We start from the raw sequence: 17,800 nt of genomic DNA on the forward strand, positions 1-17,800 counted from the left end.
TGAAAGTCTTGACCCCTTAATGATGTTGCCTGTTAAATCCACTTTAATCAGTGGGGAGGAGACAGGTTAAAGAAGGATTTCTAAGCCTTGAGACAATTGAAACATGTATTGTGTGTGTGTGTGCCATTCACAGGGTGAATGTTCAAGACAAAATATTGAAGAGCCTTTGAACAGGGTATGGTAGTAGGTGCCAGGCGCACAGGTTTGAGTGTGTCAAGAGTTAAACAGTTTCCCACATGTATCAAGAATGGTCCACCACCCAAAGGAAATCCAGCCAACTTGACAACTGTGGGAAGCATTGCAGCGTTACCCTGATGAAGACAGCTTGGCTATTGGTTATTACATTATTGCGTCTGAGCTCCTAGAGTTTGCGTGTCTCCTTTTATTTTTCAAGCACCTCGCCTAAACAGGTGTATGGTTCTTTTGCCTCCAGATTGACCGAAGCATTGGAGTCAACATGGGCCATCATCCCTGTGGAATGCTTTCGATACCTTGTAGAGTCCATTGGCCTGTTGGAAATTACAACTCCCTACTACATCGCACAGTTCGGTCAATATGATTCATCTCTGAGCTCACAGATAAAAACAGAATTAAATGGAATTCAGATACCTGACCCGACGTTGGTGAACAATAACCAACATTTCGGTTAATCGCTCAGCACTAAAATAGAGAGAGGATAGCATGATGAATTCTCCACTATTGGTGGCTCTAACATATGAAGCAGAGGATTTTAAATATGTGGAGGGAGGAACTAATAAGTGTGGGTTCTAAAGTGTGGAGTCTGAATTCCTAGAAAGAGGATTCTAAGTTAGGAATCTAATTGGTTTGGTGATCAGTAGAAAGGTCAAGGGTTACAACTGCAAATAGATATGGGCATAGAGGTTTGTTCCAGGAGTGCTGCTACAGTCTAGTATAGTGACATGACATCTCAGGGCTTAAAAACATTGAGGTGAGGGTCTAGTGGTGGGCCCAGTTCATACCCGCCCCAGCCCCAGCCCCAGTCAGTGAGTACACTACCAGTCACTCCATATTGCTGGACTCTGAGTGGGAGATGTTGAGTGTGTTGGCAGAGGGGAAGAGGTCGCGGTGGTCCGTGGGGCTGTGGTAGTCTGATGTCAGGTCTGGTTCCAACAGGGAGGACAGGGTGAAGTTGGATGAGCCTTTCTTCAGACACTGGGTGTAGAAGTTAAGAAGGAGGTCCAGCTTGTTCTCTATCGACTGCACCTGTACACACCGACAAAACAACAAGATACAAACGCTATACAAAAATCACAAGATAAACATATATGACAAAAGCGCGACGTTCAACTATGTTATTAGTACTAGCTATGCTCAATCAATCAATCAATCAAATGTATTTATAAAGCTCTTTCTACATCAGCCGATGTCACAAAATGCTATACAGAAACCCAGCCTAAAACCCCAAACAGCAAGCAATGCAGGTATAGAAGCACGGTGGCTAGGAAAAACTCTCAAGAAAGGCAGGAACCTAGGAAGAAACCTAGAGAGGTACCAGGCTCTGAGGGGTGGCCAGTCCTCTTCTGACTGTACCGAGTGGAGATTATAAGAGTACATGGCCAAGATGTTCAAACGTTCATAGATGACCAACAGGGTCAAATTCTAATAATCACAGTGGTTGTCGAGGGTGCAACAGGTCAACACCTCAGGAGTAAATTAAATATTTTTCAGAGCTTGATTTTGGTCAACTAAATACAGTGCCGAGCCAGCAGTCAAACCTAGAATCTTCTGATCCGTAGTCAGACATTGCGCCACTGGCCCCAATGTTATGTACTAATATACACAATGGAATAATAAAGTCAAATAGACATTATTATTTTACAGTCTATCATTTACCTGGTATTTTCTTACAAATTAAATGAAAAGGTTATTACATAGTAATTACCAAAGAATAACCTAAACCAGTTATTCTCAAACGGGGGTACGCGCAATGCCATCGGGGCCACGCAAAATAAAATGTGATTCACATTTAAAAAATTATAATAAACACATTTTTTTTAAATATATTTTTTATTTTATTTTATTTCTTCACATTTTCAAACATTCCATATATATTTTCCAACGGGGCTATACATTTGGGTGAGGTTTTTTTCTCGCCTGAGTAGCCTCGTTTCCCTGCCAAAAATAAAATTAAACCATCTAGTGTTCAGCGAAATAACAACACAATATCAAATACAGGCAGCCTAGTCAAAGAATTTACATCCAATCATATTAACCATTACTCTCTTGCAGGAATTTCACTATCGGTCCGTATGTAGCCAAACGTAGCTGCTGCTCATTCCATTTGCTCGAAAAAGGATGAATGGTTAAAAAAAAGTAAGGCCCGCGTCCATAGAGACACATACCAGCTCTACTGGTAGTACTGCTACTACCAGCAGTACTACACCTGTCGATGACAGACGTTGTTCTGCTTCCACAGCACATCCAATGCTAACATCAGTAATTCTACATTTGTTGTTAGTCCAGCTAGCATGAACACTGACAGTTGTGAATCTGATGCAGCCGAAGAGCTACTGCCCCCTTACCCGGGAAAGCACCGAACAACAGACAGGGACGTTGGTCGAAGTGGCGCAAATATGATTCGGGGTTCACTTATATTGGGCGTAGTGCCTTTCCTCAACCACAGTGTGTTATATGTGCAAAAGTACTTTCTCACAACTCGATCAAACCTTCACTCTTGCGGAGACATTTAGAAGCAAAACATGCCAATTTGAAAAATAAGCCACAGGAGTTTTATGAGTGAGAATTAAGATGACTTTCGAGTAGTAAGGCATGTATAAAAGCAACAGATACCATTAATAAGAAGGGGCTAGAAGCGTTTTCTATGGTGAGCTACCAAGTGGCTAGGACAGGTAAGCCCCATAATATTGTGGAGGACTTAATTATTCCTGCTGCCGTGGATATGGCTGGGACAATGCTGGGGGAAAAGGCCCAAAAAACTATACAGACGATGTATTCATCAAACAACACTGTTTCCCAACGCATCAGTGACATGGCAGGAGATGTTTTGAAATAATTACTGCTTCGTATACAAGCCAGTGAATTCTATGCGTTACAGCTGTATGAGTCAGACGTGGCAGGCCTGGCACAGCTCCTGGTATATGTCCTTAATGTTTATGGGAGGTCAATTAAGGAAGACATCCTCTTCTGCAAACCACTGCAAACCAGGACAACATGAGAGGATATTTTTAAAGTACTGGACAGCTTTGTGAAATCAAATGGACTTTGGTGGTCAAGATGTGCATCTCTACTGATGGCGCAAAAGCCATAAGAGGGAGACATAGTGGAGTGGTAACGTGCATGCAAGCAGTTGCTCCCGACGCCACTTGGGTACACTGCAGCATCCACCGAGAGGCTCTTGCTGCCAAGGGAATGCCTGCCAGCTTGAAAGACGTTTTGGACACTACAGTGAAAATGAACAACCCCTGAACTCTTGTGTATTTTCTGCACTATGCAATGATATGGGCAGCGACCATCTAACGCTTTTACAACATACAGAAGGGCGCTGGTTATGAAGGGGCAAAGTATTTACACATTTAAAAAAAAATTGAGACAAGCTTAAAGTTTTATTTACTGACCATAATTTTCACTTGTGTCACGTTCTGACCTTTATTTCCTTTGTTTTGTCTTTATTTAGTATGGCCAGGGCGTGAGTTGGGGTGGGCAGTCTATGTTTGTTTTTCTATGATTTGGGGATTTATATGTTTCGGCCTAGTATGGTTCTCAATCAGAGGCAGGTATCGTTAGTTGTCTCTGATTGAGAATCATACTTAGGTAGCCTGGGTTTCACTGTTTGTTTGTGGGTGTTTGTTTCCGTGTCTGTGTTTGTCGCCACACGGTACTGTTTTGGTTTGTTCACGTTTATTGTTTTTGTATTCATAGTGTTCAGTTTATGTTCTTAAATAAACAACCATGGACACTTACCACGCCGCATCTTGGTCCGATCCATGCTACACCTCTTCAGAGGAAGAGGAAGAAATCAGTCGTTACAACTTGTCTGACCGTTTGCATGATGACGAGTTTCTCACATTACTGGGTGATGTTTCTTCTCGCCTGAACGATCTGAATCTAGGATTACAGGGACTCTCCGCAACTACATTCAATGTGCGGGACAAAATTGAGGCTATGATTAAGAAGTTGGAGCTCTTCTCTGTCTGCATTAGCAAGGACAACACACAGGTCTTTCCATCATTGTATGATTTTTCGTGTGCAAATGAATTCAAGCTTAGGGACAATGTCAAATGTGATATAGCGAAGCACCTGAGTGAGTTGGGTGGGCAATAACGCAGGTACTTTCCCGAAACAGATCGTTATCCCTTTCATGCCCTGCCTCCAGTCCACTTACCGATATCTGAACAAGAGAGCCACATCAAGATAGCAACAAACGGTTCTGTGAAAATTGAAGTTAATCAGAAGCCACTGCCAGCTTTCTGGATTGGGCTGAGTATCCTCAGAGTATCCTCCCTTGGCAAATCGCGCTGTTGAGACACTGATGCCCTTTTCAACCACGTACCTATGTGAGAGTGGATTCTCGTCCCTCACTAGCATGAAAACTAAATACAAGCACAGACTGTGTGTGTAAAATGATTTTAGACTGAGACTCTCTCCAATTCAACACAACATTGCAGAGTTACAGTGCCTTGCGAAAGTATTCGGCCCCCTTGAACTTTGCGACCTTTTGCCACATTTCAGGCTTCAAACATGAAGATATAAAACTGTATTTTTTTGTGAAGAATCAACAACAAGTGGGACACAATCATGAAGTGGAACGACATTTATTGGATATTTCAAACTTTTTTAACAAATCAAAAACTGAAAAATTGGGCGTGCAAAATTATTCAGCCCCCTTAAGTTAATACTTTGTAGCGCCACCTTTTGCTGCGATTACAGCTGTAAGTCGCTTGGGGTATGTCTCTATCAGTTTGCACATCGAGAGACTGAATTTTTTTTCCATTCCTCGTTGCAAAACAGCTCGAGCTCAGTGAGGTTGGATGGAGAGCATTTGTGAACAGCAGTTTTCAGTTCTTTCCACAGATTCTCGATTGGATTCAGGTCTGGACTTTGACTTGGCCATTCTAACACCTGGATATGTTTATTTTTGAACCATTCCATTGTAGATTTTGCTTTATGTTTCGGATCATTGTCTTGTTGGAAGACAAATCTCCATCCCAGTCTCAGGTCTTTTGCAGACTCCATCAGGTTCTTCCAGAATGGTCCTGTATTTGGCTCCATCCATCTTCCCATCAATTTTAACCATCTTCCCTGTCCCTGCTGAAGAAAAGCAGGCCCAAACCATGATGCTGCCACCACCATGTTTGACAGTGGGGATGGTGTGTTCAGCTGTGTTGCTTTTACGCCAAACATAACGTTTTGCATTGTTGCCAAAAAGTTCAATTTTGGTTTCATCTGACCAGAGCACCTTCTTCCACATGTTTGGTGTGTCTCCCAGGTGGCTTGTGGCAAACTTTAAACGACACTTTTTATGGATATCTTTAAGAAATGGCTTTCTTCTTGCCACTCTTCCATAAAGGCCAGATTTGTGCAATATACGACTGATTGTTGTCCTATGGACAGAGTCTCCCACCTCAGCTGTAGATCTCTGCAGTTCATCCAGAGTGATCATGGGCCTCTTGGCTGCATCTCTGATCAGTCTTCTCCTTGTATGAGCTGAAAGTTTAGAGGGACGGCCAGGTCTTGGTAGATTTGCAGTGGTCTGATACTCCTTCCATTTCAATATTATCGCTTGCACAGTGCTCCTTGGGATGTTTAAAGCTTGGGAAATATTTTTGTATCCAAATCCGGCTTTAAACTTCTTCACAACAGTATCTCGGACCTGCCTGGTGTGTTCCTTGTTCTTCATGATGCTCTATGCGCTTTTAACGGACCTCTGAGACTATCACAGTGCAGGTGCATTTATACGGAGACTTGATTACACACAGGTGGATTGTATTTATCATCATTAGTCATTTAGGTCAACATTGGATCATTCAGAGATCCTCACTGAACTTCTGGAGAGAGTTTGCTGCACTGAAAGTAAAGGGGCTGAATAATTTTTCACGCCCAATTTTTTTTTTGATTTGTTAAAAAAGTTTGAAATATCCAATAAATGTCGTTCCACTTCATGATTGTGTCCCACTTGTTGTTGATTCTTCACAAAAAAATACAGTTTTATATCTTTATGTTTGAAGCCTGAAATGTGGCAAAAGGTCGCAAAGTTCAAGGGGGCCGAATACTTTCGCAAGGCACTGTATGTGCATCCTTTCAAGCACACCCTTCTCATTAACCTGTGGTGAGTTATTCGCAATTTTCAATGAACAAATAAAGTTTTAAATGTGAGATGGTAAAATAAAGAGCAAAATTATTGATTATTATTATATTATTATTTGTGCCCTGGTCCTATAAGAGGTCTGTCACTTTCCACGAGCTGGGTTGTGACAAAAACTCACACTTCTTCTTATGTTTATTTATAAATGTATTGTATACTGTGTGTGTGGCAGGCTTACAATGATGGCAAAAAAACAACATTTGAGAGTGCGCTGACCCTGGTGTTAGAGGGGGTACGCAGCTGGAGGTTGAATGTTTGAAAGGGTATGGGACACTGACCTAAATAATTCATCATCAGGAAAATACCATCTGAAACAGGCCTGGAATGTAAATGAAGTGTTTCCTACAAACATTCACTCAGGACTATATTGTCTAAGCACCTGAGCAATCAATCTACCATACTGGAGCTCTGTACCTGTTTCTCCACCTTAATGACCCGTCCCATCATACTGAGCTCATCCAGAAGGTCCAGTTCTGGAGGGGTCTTCTCTCCCTTCTCACTCCTCACCTTCTTATTATCTGGCTGGTAGGACGATCCCCGACCCACTATCTGATCCACTCTGGGGAGGACCAGGACAACACACAACAATCAACAACCATTATTAAAATGGTTCCTTTTGTGGTGGTATAGGTGATGGAGTGTGTGGGGGTATGAATCCACTCTGTTTTCAACTGTTGTGTGTGCGTGTGTGTGTGTGTGTGTGTGTGTGTGTGTGTGTGTGTGTGTGTGTGTGTACCTGGTTTGTAGACTCTTGATCCTCCCCAGCATGTCCAGGTGTCCAGCAGAGTACTGCTCTATGACGTCCTTCACGTCGTACGGACGCAGAGTCTCCTTAAACTTCCTCTTGGCCACCAGGAACTTCAGAATCCTACACACGCACACACAAACATTCGTAGAAATGCCTCACACTGCTGAAATAAATAAGTGAATACTGCAAAAGCATTTAACCATGAAACGAGTCCTGAGCTTCATCAGTGTAACTACGTAGGTGTGATTAAGTGAGATTTGCAGTCAAAGTGACCTTACCAATATCATTCAGAAATAGCCTCATAAAAGGAAACCACTGGAGAGTTCCACAATGATTCCCCTTTGTTGTGAAATCTGACAATGACATTGCTCCTGTATTATCAATGAGACATGTACAGTAGAGCTATGTATAGAATACTTACTGTATACATATCTCTAATCGACACCCTTGTTCCGGTGCACTGTGTAAGGAGAGAGGGACACACTCGGTTTTCTGCACACCCTGGCCCTCTGCTAAGTCAGCTATTAGCTCTCTCTAACACACACACACACAGACACAGACACAGACACAGACGCACACACACACACACACACGAGGTGGACCCCTGTGTGTGTGTGTCTAGTCTAACCCCTCTCCTCTCAGTGAGACAGCTGTGCACAAAGCTAATATTATTCACATCCTCCCTCCACCAATAGTTGCCCTTTCCTAGAGAGAAGTAAAGGGTACGTGGGGCTGAAGAGTGTTGACCAAGCACATACTGTACAATAGTGTCAAGGCCAACAACAGCACTGCTTTGGGCAGAGTTTTGTCTGCTTGTCACACTATAGGAGAAACAGAGTAAAATCGGCTGGCTGTGCTACTCTCCCCCACCCGGATCCTAAGGTGCTGGCTCGGCAGAACACAGGAAACGCCAAATGTTAGCATCGCAAAACAGAAGCACTTAACCGGTCATCCCACACCGTGATGGATTGCTCCGTGAGTTGGAGTGGGCAGAGAGTGGAAGCGGGGCGAGGCGGGTGAGGTGGGGGGCTGTTTTATGAGGAAACCCTATCTCTCACACACAGACGGGCTAAGGCTGCTTTGATATCAGTGTGTTGGTGAAACACACACGCACACCACATCACAGCAGGGCTGTGGCACAGACAGGAAGGCGGAAGGGTGTAACGTGGCGACTGAACAGCTTGCATGTGCAATGGCAGTTTAGTGGTGTGTGCTGCAACTCTGATGGCAGACATCATAACACACACTCTCTCTCCCTCTCTCTTTCCCTCCCTCTTCTGTTCTTCAGGAGAGGGGGGACGTAAGTAAAGAAGCGTGGTGGTTGACACCCTTCCTCCTTCCTTCCTTCCTCACACAGCACTAGTGATGCATTCTTCATGACTTGATTTTTGCAGGGTGTATTTTTTCATTTTGCAGGTAGAAGCATATTTTTTTCTGACAGGGCGGGTCTCAGGCGGGTCTCAGGTGTGGGTTAAAGAAAGGGTAAGGAAAAGTAGAAAGGAATGAAAAAATAAAAATAATTAAAGGGGTTCTTCAAAGTGCTGAGTCTCTCTTGATCGCGTGTTATGGTTATAATAATACATGGTCAGCCTGAAGTATGCCCCCTACAGCTACCTGGCATAGGGGCATAGTTGGCACTATATCATTATCTACAGGCTCAGAGGCTCTGGTGGGGAAATGGAGCAGCACTTTAGGAGACCGCATCGGTACCGAAATGTTGAGATTTTGAAGTCAGCATTGAATATACAAAGTCAGCATTCTGTCATTTTTTAATTGGTTTTATGCACATTACTCATGACATGACATAAGTAGTGAAGTGAGTGTGATGGAGGAGGAAGCTTTTTGGTGTAACACCAAAAGGGAAACTATTGTTTATTAAAAGGTACATGAGCTTAAAAAACAACTTCTAACTTGCAGAGCAATGGAACTATCACTAGGCAAACGATAGGCAAATGGTAGACTTTCCAAACTCTCTAGAAAAAAAGTTTATGGATAAAACTGCATGAAATTGCTTCAATAGTGTCAAAGGTTCCCAACTGGGCAGAAATACAAAAGTTGACTATGAGTGGCTTTAGCAGAGCTTGATTAGTTTGAGAAGAGTATTACAGCAAGTATGCAGATCTCTCTCCCTCTAAACATCCCCCCCATACCCCAAACGGCCAAACTCCCCACATTTCCACAGATAGGTAGGCAGGCTGATTAACTAAATTAGTCTTCCTAAAGTGAAGCCCCAGCTAAAATATACCTGTTTTTCAAAAGACATCAATCTTAGGTGGGGAATCTGCCAGTCACACACACCTGCCCCAGTGTGGAGGTACAGAACAACACATAGCTGAAGTCAATTGATGCACTCCAAATAGCACCATATTCCCTATAAAGTGGAGCTCTATATAAAGTAGTGCACTATATAGGAAGGGAATAGAGTACCATTTGGAACACATCCAGTGTCATGTGGTTTATTTAAACTAGGGGTTCTATATTGTCATACCAATGGACCAATTCTTGAGCGGAGCCTGAGACAACATTTTCCACCGCCATCAACAAAACACCAAATGATGGAATTACTCCAGGAAGATTGGAGTCGCACCCCTCCAATAGAGTCCCAGACACTTGTAGAATCTATGCCAAGGAGCATTGAAGCTGTTCTGGAGGCTCGTGGTGGCCCAACACCCTATTAAAACACTATGTTGATGTTTCCTTTATTTTTCCAGTTTCGTGAAAATAAATAATTGTAACAATGGGAAAAACTATTAGCATGTTATTCAGTAACTACTCACAAAGCCACAAAAGTTCTGTATGTCCTACTTTGCCGGTATCTTTGTAAGGTAATAATATTTACGCTTTCATGTGCAAGCATGGTACTAACTAGGGCCCTCCCTCGATTGAATCCAGTCCCAATCCACTATTAAATCAAATAAAAAATGTATTTGTCACATGCGCCTAATACAACATGTGTAGACCTTACCGTAAAATGCTTACTTACAAGCCCTTAACCAACAATTAACTTCAAGAAATAAGGTTAGAAAATATTTACTAAATAAACTAAAGTAAAAATAAAATGAAAAGTAACACAATAAAATAACAATAACGAGGCTATATACAGGAGGTACGGAGTCAGTTAGTTGAGGTCACTTGTACATGTAGGTAGAGGTAAAGTGACTATGCATAGATAATAAACAGTGAGTAAGTAGCAGGAGTGTAAAAACAAAGAGGGGGTCTGATCAATTGTTCAGCAGTCTTATGGCTTGGGGGTAGAACCTATTAAGGAGCTTTTTGGACCTAGACTTGGGACCATGTGGTAGCAGAGAGAATAGTCTATGCTTTGGTGACTGGAGTATTTGACTATTTTATGGGCCTTACACTGTTACCGCCTAGTATATAGGTTCTGGATGTGTTGTACTGGACCGTACCGCACTACCCTCTGTAGCGCCTTAGGGTCAGATGCCAAGCAGTTGCCATACCAGGTGGTGATGCAACCAATCAGGATGCTCTTGATGGTGCAGCTGTTGAACTTTTTGAGGATCTGGGGACCCATTCCAAATCTTTCTTTTCAGGGGGAAAAGGCATTGTCGTGACCTCTTCACGACTGTCTTGGTGTGTTTAGACCATGATAGTTTGTTGGTGATGTGGACACCAAAGAACTTGAAGGTACCTGTTCCACTACAGCACTGTTGATGTGAATGGGGGCGTGTTTGGCCCTCCTTTTCCTGTAGTCCACGATCAGCTCTTTTGTCTTGCTCATGTTGAGGGAGAGGTTGTTGTCCTGTCTCTGACCTCCTCCCTATAGGCTGTCTCATCGTTGTTGGTGATCAGGCCTACCACTGTTGTCTCATCAGCAAACTTAAGGATGGTTTTGGAGTCATGCTTGGCCACACAGTCGTGGGTGAATAGGGAGTACAGGAGGGACGAAGCACGCACCGACTGTTGAGGATCAGAGTGGCAAATGTGTTGTTGCCTACCCTTACCACCTGGGGGTAGCCCGTCAGGAAGTCCAGGATCCGGTTGCAGAGGGAGGTGTTAAGTCCCAGGGTCCTTAGCTTAGTGATGAGCTTTGTGGGAACTATGGTGTTGAACACTGAACTGTAGTCAATGAATAGCATTCTCACATAGGTGTTCCTTTTGTCCAGGTGGGAAAGGGCAGTGTGCAGTGCGATTGAGATTGCATCATGCAATCTCATGTGGATCTGTGGGGGCGGTATGCAAATTGGAATGGATCTGGGGTTTCTGGGATGATGATGTTGATGTGAGCCATGACCAGCCTTTCAAAGCACTTCATGGCTACTGACTTGAGTGCTACGGGGCAGTAGTCATTTAGGGAGGTTACCTTCATTTCCTTGGCCACAAGGACTATGGTGGTCTGCTTGAAACATGTAGGTATTTCAGACTTAGTTTTGGCAAGTCGGTTTGTGCATGACACAAGTCATTTTCCAACAATTGCTTACAGACAGATTATTTCACTTATAATTCACTGTATCATAATTCCAATGGGTCAGAAGTTTACATACACTAAGTTGAATGTGCCTTTAAACAACTTGGAAAATTCCAGAAAATTACGTCATGGCTTTAGAAGCTTCTGATAGGCTAATTGACATCATTTGAGTCAATTGGAGGTGTACCTGTGGATGTATTTCAAGACTTACCTTCAAACTCAGTGACTCTTTGCTTGACATCATGGGAAAATCAAAAGAAATCAGCCAAGACCTGGTTCATTCGTGGGAGCAATTTCCAAACGCCTGAAGGTACCACGTTCATCTGTACAAACAATAGTACGCAAGTATCAACTCCATGGGACCACGCAGCCGTCATACCGCTCAGGAAGGTAACATGTTCTGTCTCCTAGAGATGAACGTACTTGAACGTACGAAAGTGCAAATCAATCGCAGAACAACAGCAAAGGACCTTGTGAAGATGCTGGAGGAAACAGGTACAAAATAATCTATATCCGCAGTAAAAATGAGTCCAATATCGACATAACCTGAAAGGCCGCTCAGCAAGGAAGAAGCCACCGCTCCATAACCGTCATAAAAATGCCAGACGAAGGTTTGCAACTGCACATGGGGACAAAGATCGTACTTTTTGGAGAAATGTCCTCTGGTCTGATGAAACAAAAATATAACTGTTTGGCTATAATGACCCAAAAGGGGGGGGACTTGCAAGCCAAAGAACACCGTCCCAACCGTGAAGCACGAGGTTGGCAGCATCATGTTGTGGGGGTACTTTGCTGCAGGAGGGATTGGTGCACTTCACAAAATAGATGGCATCATGAGGGGGAGGAAAATTATGTGGATATATTGAAGCAACATCTCAAGACATCAAAGCTTGGTCGCAAATGGGTCTTCCAAATGGACAATGACCCTAAGCATACATCCAAAGTTGTGGCAAAATGGCTTAAGGACAACAAAGTCAATGTATTGGAGTGGCCATCACAAAGCCCTGACCTCAATCCTATAGAAAATATGTGGGAAGAACTGAATAAGTGTGTCCGAGCAAGGAGGCCTACAAACCTGACTCAGTTATACCAGCTCTCAGGAGGAATGGGCCAAAATTCACCCAACTTATTGGGGGAAGCTTGTGGAAGGCTAGCCGAAACATTGGACTCAAGTTGAACAATTTAAAGGCAATGCTACCAAATACTAATTGAGTGTATGTAAACCTCTGACCCACTGGGAATGTAATGAAAGAAATAAAAGCTAAAATAAATCATTCTCTCTACTATTATTCTAACATTTCACATTCTTAAAATAAAGTGGTGATCCTAACTGACCCAAGACAGGGAATTTTTACTCGGATTAAATGTCAGGAATTGTGAAAAACTGAGTTTAAATGTATTTGGCTAAGGTGTATGTAAACTTCTGACTTCAACTGTATGTACACTACACTTCAGCATACACTCTATAAGCTGCTTTTAACCCTTTACACTCGTGGGAATTGCCCTATATGGATAGGGCTACAGTGAAATGTGTCTTACAGAAGAAATATGTGCATAAGCACGGTAGCAAATTAAAAAGAAACGTTTATAGATTATGGGGAAATTATAAAGACCAAAGTTCAGGACACAACAGCTCACCTGAGAAGACTGAATTCAAACATTACACTGTTGATTGTATGTGCATTTGACATTTGCTGTCCTTTTGCCATGTTTACTGATAAGGAAATAAGAAAATACTCTGGATTGTGTAACAAGACTATTCCTGGATATGTGGGGTAGGGGCAACATAAGACAAACAAATGACAAGGGTTTGAGTGAGAGGGTTAACTGGTTTTTCCAAGTGGCCACACACCTTTCTAAAGTGTGCACAGTTCCTAAGTAATTTCAATTCACTTTTATGACTGAAAGAAGACACTTCAACTATAAGGTGCTTTTCTCAGCTCAATGAAAATATTTGTACCCGCACACTGAAGGCTGCAAAGCCAAAACGTCTGTGTATGCTATCGCTGATGCAGTGAGATTATTATTTATTTAAAAAAAAAATATGAAGTAAGCTTTATGCGGCATCTTTTTAAGTGTGGACACATCACAATTTTGCTGATCAGATCTGGGAACCCGGCCTGCGGCAGGAAGGCTCAGTTACCATGCTAAAGTGGACTTTTCGCTACTGTCAGCTTACACTGCAAACAGCCAGAGACCACTGGAGGAGCTGGGCATTCATCTTACTACAGCCACCATAACAGGAAGTACTATTGACCCAAGTTCTGTGACGACTTGAGGACCAGAGAGGAGACAGGTGACCTGGTTCCACAGTTAGGGGTACTGTGGACCAGTAGGTACCATGTGGGTACAGGTAGGGATGGTGTGAACCAGTAGGTACCATGTGGGTACAGGTAGGGGTGGTGTGAACCAGTAGGTACCATGTGGGTACAGGTAGGGGTGGTGTGAACTAGTAGGTACCATGTGGGTACAGGTAGGGGTGGTGTGAACCAGTAGGTTCCCTGTGGGTACAGGTAGGGGTGGGTGTGAACCAGTAGGTACCCTGTGGGTACAGTTAGGGGTGGTGTGAACCAGTAAGTACCATGTGGGTACAGGTAGGGGTGGTGTGAACCAGTAGGTACCATATGGGTACAGGTAGGGGTGGTGTGAACCAGTAGGTACCATGTGGGTACAGGTAGGGGTGGTGTGAACCAGTGGGACCATGTGGGTACAGCTAGGGGTGGTGTGAACCAGTAGGTACCCTGTGGGTACAGGTAGGGATGGTGTGAACCAGTAGGTACCATGTGGGTACAGGTAGGGGTGGTGTGGTGTGAACCAGTAGGTACCCTGTGGGTACAGGTAGGGGTGGTGTGAACCAGTAGGTACCATGTGGGTACAGGTAGGGGTGGTGTGGTGTGAACCAGTAGGTACCCTGTGGGTACAGGTAGGGGTGGTGTGAACCAGTAGGTACCATGTGGGTACAGGTAGGGGTGGTGTGGTGTGAACCAGTAGGTACCCTGTGGGTACAGGTAGGGGTGGAGTGAACCAGTAGGTACCCTGTGGGTACAGGTAGGGGTGGTGTGAACCAGTAGGTACCATGTGGGTACAGGTAGGGGTGGTGTGGTGTGAACCAGTAGGTACCCTGTGGGTACAGGTAGGGGTGGTGTGAACCAGTAGGTACCATGTGGGTACAGGTAGGGGTGGTGTGGTGTGAACCAGTAGGTACCCTGTGGGTACAGGTAGGGGTGGTGTGAACCAGTAGGTACCATGTGGGTACAGGTAGGGGTGGTGTGGTGTGAACTAGTAGGTACCCTGTGGGTACAGGTAGGGGTGGAGTGAACCAGTAGGTACCCTGTGGGTACAGGTAGGGATGGTGTGAACCAGTAGGTACCCTATGGGTACAGGTATGGGTGGTGTGAACCAGTAGGTACCCTGTGGGTACAGATACGGGTGATGTGAGAGGGGGTGTAGGACTCACCTGACAGCCCGTATCAAGGTCTTCACTGCTGGGATCACCTCTTCCATGGCTACATCACAATATGGTTTGTCTTCAACACTGTCCTCCCCTACTCCTTCCACTGGGGACAGGGCAACAACAAGGTGAGAGTGTGTGTGCACAAATTAGTACATTTTATAGATGGTACAAGTATATAGGTGAGACCGTAGTTGTGTGTATGTGCCTACAGTATGTACTGTATATACATTGGGATCTGAAATAATGGAAACCCTTGATAAAGACTAGCAAAAATGACAGTTTAAAATAAATAATTCAGTTCGACTAGTGGTTAGAGTGTTGGACTAGTAACTGGAAGGTTGCCAGATCCCCGAGATGACAAGATAAAGATTTGTCGTTCTGCCCCTGAACTGTTCCTAGGCCGTCATTGAAAATAAGAATTTGTTCTTAACTGACTTGCCTAGTTAAATAAAGGTGAAACAAATAATTGTATAAAAAAAAGGGGAAATTATTTTATACTAATACAATTGCTCTGAGAAAGACACGTTGCACTACTTTTTTCTCTCAAAAAGGTAGAGGTCAAATTATTGACACCCTTGTTTTCAATACCTTTCAATGCCTTGCGAGGATAATGGCACTGAGCCTTTTTCTCAAATGTTTAATGAGTTGGAGAACACATTAGGAGGGATCTTAGACCATTCCTCCATACAGAATCTTTCCAGATCCTTGATATCCTTCATCTGCTCTTATGGACGGCCCTCTTCAATATAAACCACAGGTTTTCAATGGGGTCTAAGTCCGGAGACTGAGATGGCCATTTCAAAATGTTGATTTTTTTGTTGCCAATTTCTTTGTGAATTTTGATGTGTGCTTGGGGTTATTGTCTTGCAGGAAGACCCACTTGTGGCCAAGTTTCAGCCTCCTGGCAAAATATCCAGGTACTGGGTAAAGTTAATGACGCCGTTGACCTTAACAAGTGACCCAGGACCAGTGGAATCAAAATAGCCCCATAACATCAAAGATCCACTACCATATTTTACAGTAGGTATGAGGTTCTTTTCTGCTCATGCATTCTCATTTCGATGCCAAACCGACCACTGGTTTGTGTCGCCAAAGAGCTTTATTTTCATGTCATCTGACCAAAGCACAGGTTCCAATCCAAGTGCCAATGTCATTTAGCAAACTCCAGGCATTTACATTTGTTGGATGACATAAAAACAGAGCTCTTAGGCCATGCACACCAGCGGTTGTGCAAGTGGATCTTCCAGCAAGACACTAACCCCAAGCACATATCAGAATCCACAGAGAACTGGTTAATTGGACACAAAAATCAACATTTTGAAAATAGGTGTGTCAATTTTGACCCTTACCTTTTTGAGAGAAAAAGTATTGCTTGTTAAACAAAATCTCTTTCTCTGAGCAATAGTAGTTAGTCATTTTGTATAGTCATTTTTGCTCATCTTTATCAAGGGGGTGTCAATCATTTCAGACCCCGCATGCAGGTGAGAGTGAGTTAAGTCCTAATTCCCACCGTCTGCAGGAGGTCTGGGTTTGAGCCGTAGAGAGGTGCGGAACCGCGTGCGGTCATTGAAGCTCCAGCTCTTCTGCACCTTCCCGGGACTGGTGGCTTCTGGGACATTCTCCGTGCTGGGCGACTGGCGGAAACTCGTCCCGGGAGGCAGTGGAGACGCCTTGTTCCGGATCGCCTGGGACGACCGAGAGTTGTTCATCCGCATCCGGTCTCGAAAACCTATTTTGCTGCTGCTGGAACAATGAAGGAACAATTTACCTGTGTCCACATGTTTATTGAATTAACTACCACTATTATCTGCCACTTAGGAAATCCTTAGAGTTCTGTTGTGTGATTTATCTCATGACTGTCGGTCCATAGTGTCCAGTGGATGATACAGTTGTTTTAGACCCTGAGTTTAGCCAATCAGCAGAGGAGCAATCCCAGGTAGTTAGAATATGTTAGCTAGCAGGTACAGACAGCAGTACACTAGATAGTGTAGCTACTGACTACCATTAAACATTAAACAGTCACACCGAGCTGAGTCAGTGACCAACAAAGCAGACAGAGAGAACAACAGAGACAGATATTCAGACTGGGAGATTACAGACGTGATGGAGAGACAGACTGACTGACTGACTGACTGGCTGACTGGTTGACTGGCTGAATGACAGAATTACTTACTTACTCACTGGTTGACTGACTGGCTGGCAGGCTGACTGACTGGCTTACTAAATGGTTGGCTAACTGGCTGACTGGCTGACTTACTGAATGGTTGGCTGACTGGCTGACTGGCTGGCAGGCTGACTGACTGGCTTACTAAATGGTTGGCTAACTGGCTGACTGGCTGACTTACTGAATGGTTGGCTGACTGGCTGGCTGTCTGGCTGACTATCAGTGGGTGGGGGGGCAACACAATAACTCCTCGATGTCATCTGGGACGTATACTCATGTTAACGTCACAAAGTATTTCCAACATCACACATCAGCGAACGATTAGAAACATGTTGTTGTTTACGCCTGTAGTTTGCGCCTGTAGTTTATGCCGAGATACTCCTTGTTTGTGCGCTGGCCTGCCATTTAAGTTAATATTTAAATAGCTGAAAGAGCATTAGGGGAAATAGCATTTCATATGTTGGAGCTAAAATGCTCAGGTTGACCTAGAAGGGGAGGGTGGACAGAGTAAGATGTTGAATTACTGTTAGCCCTTTGGGGGGGAAAGTAAATAAGTGAGGCTGAATACAGCTGAGTCCTCCAAAGACATGCACGGTATACTGAGCAAGTATGCAAGTATAAGAGAAACATTTTAGCAGAGGAAAGGGAAAACTCTATTTGGG

General features: G+C 43.8%; 1 protein-coding gene across 1 annotated transcript in view; it reads right to left on the minus strand.

The window, feature by feature from the left end:
* Window positions 1-216: 216 nt before the first annotated feature.
* LOC110496602 (potassium voltage-gated channel subfamily KQT member 4-like) overlaps window positions 217-17,800 on the minus strand; it is a 129,505-nt gene continuing 111,921 nt past the window's right edge. The window contains exons 10-14 of the mRNA XM_021572588.2: window positions 16,485-16,717; window positions 14,978-15,077; window positions 7,080-7,211; window positions 6,758-6,902; window positions 217-1,224 (exon numbers count right to left, since the gene is read on the minus strand). Of these exons, the coding sequence (XP_021428263.1) occupies window positions 1,021-1,224; window positions 6,758-6,902; window positions 7,080-7,211; window positions 14,978-15,077; window positions 16,485-16,717 (814 nt within the window). The 3' untranslated portion in view covers window positions 217-1,020. The remainder of the gene's footprint in view (window positions 1,225-6,757; window positions 6,903-7,079; window positions 7,212-14,977; window positions 15,078-16,484; window positions 16,718-17,800) is intronic.

Source organism: Oncorhynchus mykiss, chromosome 18 (genome assembly GCF_013265735.2).
Source record: "Oncorhynchus mykiss isolate Arlee chromosome 18, USDA_OmykA_1.1, whole genome shotgun sequence".
NCBI lineage: Eukaryota > Metazoa > Chordata > Actinopteri > Salmoniformes > Salmonidae > Oncorhynchus > Oncorhynchus mykiss.